The 11377-nt window shown below is 43.9% G+C and overlaps 1 protein-coding gene across 1 annotated transcript; it reads left to right on the forward strand.

Moving 5' to 3' along the window:
• Window positions 1-4346: 4346 nt before the first annotated feature.
• LOC123187676 (uncharacterized) lies at window positions 4347-5454 on the forward strand. Its single transcript, XM_044599595.1, has 3 exons — window positions 4347-4708; window positions 4872-4983; window positions 5082-5454. The coding sequence occupies exons 1-3, from the start codon at window positions 4362-4364 to the stop codon at window positions 5325-5327; spliced, it is 705 nt and encodes a 234-aa protein (XP_044455530.1). The 5' UTR covers window positions 4347-4361; the 3' UTR covers window positions 5328-5454.
• The last annotated feature ends 5923 nt before the right edge of the window (window positions 5455-11377 follow it).

Genomic DNA, 11377 nt, shown 5'->3' on the forward strand with positions numbered 1-11377 from the left:
CTTTGGCCATATCATATCACAAAGCACTTGCTGCAAAAACAAGTTAGACGTCCTCTAATTGTTGTTTGCAAGTTTTACGTGGCTGAAGTAGGGTTCTAGCAAGAACGTTTTCTTACCTACGTGAAACCACAACATGATTTGTCAACTTCTATTTACCCTTCATAAGGACCCTTTTCATCGAATCCGCTTCAACTAAAGTAGGAGAGACAGACACCCGCCAGCCACCTTATGCAACTTGTGCATGTTAGTCGGTGGAACCGGTCTCACGTAAGCGTACGTGTAAGGTTGGTCCGGGCCGCTTCATCCCACAATACCGCTGAAGCAAGATAAGACTAGTAGCGGCAAGAAAGTTGACAAATCTACGCCCACAACCAATTGTGTTCTACTCGTGCAAGAAGAACTACGCATAGACCTAGCTCATGATGCCACTGTTGGGTAACGTTGCAGAAAATAAAAAATTTCCTACTCGTTTCACCAAGATCATCTAGGAGTTCATCTAGCAACGAGCGAATAGATGCATCTACATACCTTGTAGATCGCGAGCGGAAGCGTTCAAAGAACGGGGATGATGTAGTCGAACACGACGTGATTCGAATCACCGGAGATCCTAGCACCGAACGGACGGCACCTCCGCGTTCAACACACGTACGGAACAGCCACGTCTCCTCCTTCTTGATCCAGCAAGGGAGGGAGGAGAGGTTGAGGGAGATGGCACCAGCAGCAGCACGACGGCGTGGTGTTGATGGAGCTGCAGTACTCCGGCAGAGCTTCGCTAAGCAATAAGGAGGTGGAGGAGGTGTTGGGGAGGGAGAAGGAGGCAACCAAAGGCCAAGGACTCAAGGTATGAAGTCCCTCCTCTCCCCCACTATATATAGGGGTGCCAAGGGGGTGTGGCCGGCCCTAGGAGATCCAATCTCCTAGGGGGTGCGGCGGCCAAGGGGGGTTTCCCTCCCCCCCAAGGCACCTAGGAGGTGCCTTACCCTCCTAGGACTCTTCCCCCCTTGAACCCTAGGCGCATGGGCCTATGTGGGGCTGGTGCCCTTGGCCCAAGCAGGCCAAGGCGCACCCCCTACAGCCCATGTGGCCCCCGGGGATGGGTGGCCCCACCCGGTGGGCCCCCGGGACCCCTCCGGTGGTCCCGGTACAATACCGATAACCCGGAACTTGTCCCGATGCCCGAAACAGGACTTCCCATATATAAATCTTTACCTCCGGACCATTCCGGAACTCCTCGTGACGTCCGGGATCTCATCCGGGACTCCGAACAACATTCGGGTTACTGCATATACATATCCCTACAACCCTAGCGTAACTGAACCTTAAGTGTGTAGACCCTACGGGTTCGGGAGACATGTAGACATGACCGAGATCGCTCTCCGGTCAATAACCAACAGCGGGATCTGGATACCCATGTTGTCTCCCACATGCTCCACGATGATCTCATCGGATGAACCACGATGTCGAGGATTTAATCAACCCCGTATGCAATTCCCTTTGTCAATCGATATGTTACTTGCCCGAGATTCGATCGTCGGTATCCCAATACCTCGTTCAATCTTGTTACCGGCAAGTCACTTTACTCGTACCGTAATGCATGATCCCGTGACCAAACACTTGGTCACTTTGAGCTCATTATGATGATGCATTACTGAGTGGGCCCAGTGATATCTCTCCGTCATACGGAGTGACAAATCCCAGTCTCGATCCATATAAAACAATAGATACTTTCGGAGATACCTGTAGTGCACCTTTATAGTCACCCAGTTACGTTGTGACGTTTGATACACCAAAAGCACTCCTACGGTATCCAGGAGTTATACGATCTCATGGTCGAAGGAAGAGATACTTTGACATTGCAAAAACTCTAGCAAACGAACTATACGATCTTGTGCTATGTTTAGGATTGGGTCTTGTCCATCACATCATTATCCTAATGATGTGATCCCGTTATCAATGACATCCAATGTCCATAGCCAGGAAACCATGACTATCTATTGATCAACGAGCTAGTCAACTAGAGGCTTACTAGGGACATGTTGGTGTCTGTTATTCACACATGTATTACGATTTCCGGATAACACAATTATAGCATGAATAAAGACAATTATCATGAACAAAGAAATATAATAATAATGCTTTTATTATTGCCTCTAGGGCATATTTCCAACACATGGCACCATCAATTGTTAATGCTATCGAAGCTAAGCCAGTTAAGGAGAGAAGCCATGAAAGGATAACGGAAAATAATGTCATGCATGCGGTCAGATTGCATCGAGGAAACGATGGTCATGTACGTCAGTTGTGTGGACCGAGAATAAATTCTGTAATTAGCAGACCAAAGATCAATGAAGTGTTGCATGCATTAGATTCAAGAAGAAGAGATGTGCATGGTCCTGTACGCATTGTACGACCAGATTTAGACTATAAGAAAAACATGACGTGGGGAGGATCATCATGGGGCAGTATGGCAAGAGATCAGGCGTGTTTTGATTTTAAACAGCAGTTAAAATCATGTCAGCTAATAGATATGCATCAAAGGAGGAAACATGAGATAAAGGAAGATCATGCACGTGACAAGGTGCTACCAAATTTTAGGACACCTCCTAGATATGTCACGATAGGAGTCCTTTCCTTCCAAATCAATTAGTAGTATTTTATTCCTTTGATTTGTGTCCACTAGTTTTGTTACCTACGTGAGAATAACTTTTGTTAGGATCTAGTCATTTGTTAGTTTATTTTTTTAGAGTCCAGATATTTCTTTGCTTTAGGCGTACGAGACTTGAGCCATATAAAAGGCTGGCTTCGGCCGTGTACGAAGGAGTTTTGAGTTTTATTCCGAGTATGAGATATACAGAAAAACGTCCGAGTTACGGACGACCATATCTTGTGTATTATCTGTGATTTTCCCATCGTGGAAATTTACTAGCAACGGAGGGTTGATCATCACATCGACGCCTACGTGCTGATCCGACGGGGTCATTATTTTCGTTTGTGTATTTTTGTACACAGGTGAAAATTGTTCTTGGAGGTTACAAGGAGGAACAGGGAGACGAGGTGTTGATCGAGTATCGCCGTGAAAGATCGGGCCATCTACACGCACGAATTAGCGTCTTGCTAGTCCGTGCATTCATCAAGATGCATGTGGGTACTAGTGGATGAGGAACTGGGAGAGACAATTGTATCAACACAGCACAGAACCTAATGCGAAGCAATGGCTTTTCACACACATGCAATCACTTACTCATGAGCTTTTTGTGAAGCTTGTTGTGACACTATGAGCAATCTGGGCGGTTAGACCAAAAGCTATCCATGAAGGCGTGTTCAAAAGCCCTCATGCTATTTACTCTTTCGTGAATCGTTTCATCCAGGAGCTGGCTATGGTGAAAGAGGAAGCAAGTCCTGATGCTAATCGGGAGCCGGCTGCAAGGGGGCCGAACATACAGCGACCAAAAGCTTCACCAGCTGGTTACTGTAAAATCCATGTAGATGCCAGGGTGCGGTTTGGAAGAAGAGGAACAGCAGCGGCAGTGTGTCGGGACAGAGACGGTAACTACTTGGGTAGTTCAGCTCTAGTTATCAACGGTGTTTCTGATCCATCGACTCTTGAAGTCATCGCATGCAGAGAGGCGCTTGCCTTAGCAGCAGACTTACAGGTACAAGTAGAACAGCTTGTTATCTCATCAGATTCGAAATGAGCTGTTGGTGACATCAACAAGGGAGCTAGAGGAGACTACGGAGCCATTATCAAAAAGATAAAACTTAATACGTCCTTACTTGTACTTTTATCTATGAACATCGTGAAGCACATAGTTTACCCAAATTCTCTCATAGAACGCCACGTGTGATATAGTCAACCCATGATTTAAATTGTATCCCACATTCTGTGGTTTTTGATGAATAAACTTTGATTAAACCTTAGAAAAAATCCAGTCTATCTTTAGCTCAAAAAATAAATCCGGTTTATCCAGCCGCCCTCTCAGACGCTTGGTTGTCAGGATGCAAGCGGGCATCCCGCATAAGCCCGCAAAATCGACAGATCTGAAGTTCTGAACCGGAAAATTATAACAGACATGATATACTTTCACTTGGAAGCGGGTCGGATCGGGCGCCGCTCTGCACCCCATGTCACTGCCTCACCGCTCAGATGGTCCAAGGACTTCGTACTCCATCACCGGGCAGGGGCATCATGGCATGGTCCCGGCCTGCCGCACGGTGCCGACCTGACGCAACAAACGAGTCCCGAGGCCACCGTGGCAACCCTCGCCGTCGACACATCTGCCTGAGCCGCACTCGTGCCGAGCAGCCCGTGCGCGCACGCAAAACCACACGGAGCTACGTGTTGCCGCCTCAACACGACGCGTATGGCTGGCGCCATGCATGACCCGAAGCTCGGTGCTCGGGTTAAAACGCCGCGCGCACACCCTCCACCTCCATCGCTCGCTCGCTCGCTCGCTTCTAGGACGTCGTCAAGAAACTCGCGGGGCAAGATGGGAGAAGAGTGCAAGGGCGCGGGGGCGGACGTGAACGCCGGCGTCGACCCGGCGGCGATCGAGAAGCTGTACGAGGACGTGCCGCCGATGCCGCTGATGGCGCTGAACCACATCTCGCGCCTCTGCAAGTCCGTCGACGCCTCCGTCCGGTTCTACGTCAAGGCGCTCGGCTTCGTCCTCATCCACCGCCCTCCCGCGCTCGACTTCTCCGGCGCCTGGTATTTTTTTTTTTTTTTGCGTTCATCTCCGGCGCCTGGTACGTGCACCATGACGTGTTAACTGCTAAGAAAATACGTACGTAAGAGAAAATGGCTTCTTGCATGGCATGGCGCCGTGATGTTTGAAACTTTGTGCGTCACGTAAACGTTGGTGTTTGATCAGGCTGTTCAACTACGGCATCGGGATCCATCTCGTCCAGAGAGACGACGCGCGACGGGCCGCCGACGTCAACCCCGGTGAGCTCGACCCCATGGACAACCACATATCGTTCCAGGTAATTATACTATGTATGTTTGCTAAGGTTCAGAGTCACGTCAGTTGCGCAGCATGCGGTGAATAGTAATTAAGCTTTTGGATCGTCTTGGTGTGCAGTGCGAGGACATGGGCGCGATGGAGAGGAGGCTGAAAGAGATGGGGATCAGGTACATGAAGAGGACTATCAACGAGGAGGAGGGTTCGCCGATCGACCAGCTCTTCTTCAAGGACCCCGATGGCTTCATGATCGAGATCTGCAACTGCGAGAACCTCGAGCTCGTCCCCGCCGGCGCGCTCGGCCGCCTCAGGCTGCCGCGCGACCGCCACAACCCGCCGCTCCGGATGGACGGCGCCGACGAGTAGCACCAAGCCAGACGTAGCACGGGGCTTGCGCGCGCGTGCGTAGCTAAGCAAGTTAGCTAGTGGAAGTGGTGTAACGAACTGCTGTTGCGTTTAAATTTTGGCTAGTGCCAAGTTTCTCTTTACTCTATGTTGCGCCGTGTGTGCTTCCCAATCAGCTGGTAGCTGCACCCTGATTTTTTGCTGGCCAGTGTTTGGTTCCGCTTAGCACAAAAAACATATCATGCTTTTCCGTGAAAAAAATAAAAAAATAAAAATATTATGCTACGAGAGCTTTCACAGTGCTCCAGGAAAAAATTCTGCTCTCTGGTTATTTTACTTTAGGATCACGAAGAAATTACTTGCTCTATGGTTTGCGTTCACCCACTAAAATCTCAGACAAATCTTTGCATTTACAATGACTAAATTGACCATCTTGTGACATGACATATCATTTTCTTTTTATGTTTTGAAATCGTGCCAATAAGATCTATCCAACATGTGTTTTGGGGTTAGAGATAGAATGCATGACAGAAATTATTTCATCTTGATGTAGTACACAATCTGAGATGAACGATTTACTTGCTCTGCGGCATATCAAAAACCAAAATATCAAAATAGACACTAAGGTGAAAAGAACAATCAAGACACTAAGATTGCTGCCAAAATAATTACAAAGAAAATCATAGATGTAACAATAACCTTGCAATCCCCACATCTTGGCATGAAGATCATTAGATATTCAGAACAAAATTCTAGCCAAAGCCGCATACGAAAAGTATGGTATGCAAAAAAATTGTTAGGGTATGACCAATTGTAACCTTCATGAGCAAACCAAGATGTGGAGGAACTTAAGAAAACAAATAAAAATGTAAATACAAAAAGACCAAAGCAGGAGAAGAGCATAATTAAATAAATTGTTGTAGCATCACAGAAATTTCCCGGCATGGATAAGAATAGTCGGAATGTATGGACCCAATTTATCAAAGGCATGTCATAGGAATTAGCCTAAGACTATTCATAATGAGTAACACTAGTGTGACACTAATCTATGTTACTATTTTTAAGATAGTGTCATATGTGATCGTATTTATTAGCTCGTCTCATTTTATCTTTAAAAGTGCTATGTGATGGTAACATATTTATGTTACTACAAACACCTTTCTCCTCATTGACTACCCGCTACATAAGCAAATTTATTCATTATGTTACTTGCTAAGTTACTTCTACTATGATCAGACTCTTACTCTTACTATGATCCGTCTAGAGTCCGATTCTTTGGGATTATCATCATCTAGCATTGGGAGTACTATCTTCGTCCTGATTTATTGATCATCATTGTAATTTGTGTTAAATTTTGACCAAAGATTTAACTGACAAAATATTAGTGCATGTCAATAAAAACTATATTGTTGGATTCATATTTAAACATAGTTTTCAATGATACAATTTTTTATGACATGCATGAACATTTTGTTAGTTAAATTTATGATCAAATTTTACACAGAATACAATGAAGACCAATAAACCAAAACGGGGTAGTACAACTTATTGACATGTAAATCTAGCCTTTCAGTTGCTGCATCAGATATGTTCATTTTATGTTTGTTGTCAAAACAGATGACGTCTTTGAAAAAGTGTGATTCCGCATTACATGCATAGTCCTTTCATCAACAATAGGTAGCTCCAAAGAGGCAAAGATTTTTTTTCTTGATTTAGTGGGCATAACACATGGTTTTTGTCTAAAAAGGAAGCACATGTGTACATACATTAATCTTCAAAATAGGGGTCAAACTAGCAATAGATTGCATCTATAAGCAGCACTGGCCCCAACACTGGTCCATAAAGCACGACGCTTGAAGAACAACAACATTGCATGAGCAGTGACTGGGATGCCAAGGGGGCAAAGCGCAAAGTACAAATGTTGGGGGAGGTAGCTAATGAGAATATTTCCTTCTAATCTAAAAAACATTCGTTAAGTGATTTTGTCCTGGGCTGGGGAGGGAGGGGGCATGGGCCCCTCAGATATACACATAGCTCCTTTCAACGGTACTATGGAATTTACACGCGAAAATCAAAGGAGACTGAAGCATATTGACATGAATGTACTATGCGTATGTGACTCACTATGCGGGTTGAAGGTGAGCATCCTCTCAAAGAAGCTCCCAAGGTAGGAAAAGATCTTTTCTTAATTTACTGGGCAAAACATGTGGTTTTTCTAAAAACAAAAGGGAGCACATGTCTACATACTATAATCTTAAAAATAGGGTCAAAGTTGCAGCAAATTGCATCTATAGCCAACACACTGGCTCCAACACTGGTTGTACAAAGTCAGTCAACAAAACACGACGCTCGAGAAATAACAACATTGTGTGCAGTGCGCAGTGCTTGAGCTTGACTGCTATGTCAAGGGGCAAAAGGCAAAGAATGAAGGTTGGGGCGGGAGGGGGTGCTAGGTAATAAGAATATTTTATTCTAACTATGTCCCTTCAATTTTTTTTCCTTTAGCGATTGGTCCTAGGCTGGGGGAGGGGGCACGAACCCCATTATACATACACACATAGATCTGCCCCTGGCAGTGCGGTACTACAAAAATTACACGCGAAGATCAAAGAAGATTGGCACAAACGTACAAGGCACATGTGATCCTCTGCAACGGGTTGAAGGTGAGAATCCTCTCGAGGAGGTCAAGTGCGGCGGACTGCACCTTCGAGAATCGTCTCATGAAAGGAACTAGAGCACATTCGAGAATTGTCCCATGAAGGGAACTAGAGCAGGTGCCTCATGTACCGCCTAGCGTCCGAATGAAGCGCATGTCATCGTGGTCCCTCCCTGGGAAGAGAGTGTCGTGGTTGATAAGCTCCACAGAGATGCAGCCAATGAATCAAATGTTGATGGTACCAGAGTAGTTGGTGGAGTTGAGCGGAAGCACCGGGGCCGGTACCTCCAGGTAACCATGTACTCCATCATCATGTCAGTCTTCGATGATAGCCGCGCAAGACCAAAGTGGTAGATCTTGAGGTCGCAGTTAGCGTTCAGAGGCAGTAACTCGACAGAACGTGAGATTTACCTCAGAACTCCTTGGTTACCGGCTCTTGCAATGACGACATCAAAGAATGAATACGGCCATGGATTGCAATCTTACATGTTGCAACTTCCAAGTATCTTCTTTGCGTATGCCTCATAGCATAGTGTGAACCCCTCGGGTTTTTGTTATACCTCGGTCCCACTGTAATAACTCAATAGCATTAGATCACTCATCTTGAATAGGTTCTTCATTTGTAGTTTGAATCTTGCAATCGCCTCTTCATATGCGCATGCTATCAATATATGTCAACTAAGATATGATCCATATCTTTACTTTGCTTATGCTTGAGTGGACTTTTCTCAAACCTGGGAGAAATCAATCTACGGTCATGCTTGATGTTCCGTTCCTGATGGCCTTGTCGTAACCCGCACAATGACTTGTGTAGCTTCATAAACTTCTACTCTTGTCCTTTTAACACCCCATTCAAAACGTATTTTACATCCATGTGATGTAGCCCCTAAAATTCTTGATCCTTGAGGGCGATAAATAATCTCATTGTTTCAATCCTTGCAATTGGAGTGAACAATTCTTGAAAGTACACACGTTCTTGCATGTATCCTTTAGCCACGAGCATTGGCTCATAGCATGACACAAACACTCATCCATATTTGCATCTTCAAATTTTATCGGTCCTCAATGTTTGGCATACACCGTTTTCATCCTTGCCTTATCTTCACCAGATTTATCGTCCGAGTGAGTCCTTTGGATAGAGATCCAACACGTGTTGCAAGCCTACTAGTGTGGGTGGTTGTTCCGTTGCCTCTAGTGCAACCGAATATGATACCCCTAGAATTATCAAATTCCCTATCTCTAGCACTACATGATTGCTTCTGAATCAACATTCACCTTGTGGAGGCGTTGCTCATCCATCGGTTTAGCTACAAGGTTAGTGGAAGCAAGAAAGTAGGAACCATTAGTGGGAACAAGAAGCGCTGGGTAAATTATGTGTGTGTGTCGATTATGTATTGATCACTCCCGTATGATCATATAAAAAAACCTCACTTACATGAGGAGACGTGGAGCAATATGAGAGGGTGGTGTTGGAATAGCTGTTGTGATAATCATGTTGATATTGATGACTGAAAAGGAAGGAAGAAAATGAAAAAAATGATATGTTTTTATCACAAAAGGAAAATAAATAATTGGTGAGATGGCATGTGCGTGCTGAGAAAAAATAAAAGTGTTGAAGTACTAGATTATTCTAGGAAAATAGAAACCGACAAACACTCCCCGGGAGGGCAACCCTGGCAAATGTTTTATCGACCATAGCACGGATCTTGGAGCAGACCCCTGGCCACATAGGATTGTTGAAGTCGTTCGCTGTCAGCTAATTCCTGACGAACGCTCTTTGTTTTTTTTTTCAAAAAATGTGTAGCCAATATTTACACGGTGTGCCATTAGACTAAGTGGGGGGGGGGGGGGGGGGGGGGGGGTTGTGAACATATGGGACAGACACTAGTACATGTTTTTAAAGTTAACTTTGATTCTTCATTTTAAAAATCCCAAAAATCTGAATTTTTACATTTTTGAAAGAACAAAAATTCCTATTTTAGAGGGTATTTTATTTTAACTTGCCATGTGCATTTTTATAGGTACCATGGTGTTTTTATTATTTTTTATTATTGTAGATATCATGTTACTTTTATTATAGGTCACGTGGTACTTCTTCATTATTTTGAGACTGTCATTTTCCTTACCTGTTGACATGGCATTTTTATTATTAGGAGGATGGCAGTTTGATTATTTAACAGAATGGCATTTTTCTTATATAGAGCATGTCATTTTTCATTATAGTTGACATGCTATTTTTATTATTAGGAGGATGGCAGTTTAATTATTAAAAGGATGTAGTTTTATTATATAGAGCATGACATTTTTCAATTGTTGACATGGTATTTTTATTATCAGTTGGATACCATTTTTTATTTCTTTACTGGCATGGCCAAAAAACTTACATTGAAATGACATTTTTTTAATAAGAAATGCATTTATTTTTTCACGGCATTTTTGTTAAGAGCATGGCATTGTTTATTTTTAATGGCATGGCAGTTTTATGAGAAATGCATTGTTTTTAATGTTGAAGGGATGATTTTTTTATGGCATTCCATTTTATTTTTGGTGCTTATCCAGATAAAACATTTTATCTAGAGGATGACAGTTTTATAAAGTAGCACGCCAATTTACAAACTTTCAGAGCATCGTGTTATATAAATTTGTGCTTTTTTTGCTCACGGCATGTTTTATCTAGAGGATGGTGGCATCCCTCCTCTAAAGCTGCTTCCTTCCTTCAAGCAATGCATCCGCGAACCAATACGTAGTACACGATGTAGTAAATCAATTAAATAATGCAATCCGGGTTAAAGAAATGAAATGGTTGTTGCCTTCTCGGACAAGAATGATTTCTTTTACGAGCGCTAAAGGGACGAGCTGGATACCTTTTCTATATGACAAGCGCTAGAGAATAGAAATATCATACTTTTTGCGTTGGATCATCCGATGAAGTGGATGCATAAGTTTATGACATTTTTCTTATCTAGAGGACGGCAGTTTTAAAGTTTAGCATGGCAAGAAAAAAATATAGATTACTCAGCCTATTTTTGTTTTAAAATATAACGTCGCGGTTAGAAAATTTAACGGGGCCTCTTGGGTTAGTCGAGAGTCGCCCTGGCGAACGACCGAAACGGTCGCCGGGACGTCCCTGGTGATCAGTTTCTATCGCCCAACCCTTCTCCCCGGCGATCGAACGCGAGGTACTAGAGTCCTCATTTTAGGCATATCCATCACACCTTTTTATATGCATGATGGCATTTCTTTCGTAATTAGCGAGAAAGTTTGAGGACAAAGTTTTGAGGAAAGCGAGAGTAGTGGGTGAACCCCAGCTCGGTTCACCCCGATACACCCACGCGAGTAGCAAAACATTTAAAAAAAATCTAAAACTTTGTGAGAATAATTATGGACAAATGTTATAGATGCTTGCAAAGTTTGG

Source organism: Triticum aestivum, chromosome 2A, assembly GCF_018294505.1.
Source record: "Triticum aestivum cultivar Chinese Spring chromosome 2A, IWGSC CS RefSeq v2.1, whole genome shotgun sequence".
In the NCBI taxonomy this organism is placed as follows: Eukaryota; Viridiplantae; Streptophyta; class Magnoliopsida; order Poales; family Poaceae; genus Triticum; species Triticum aestivum.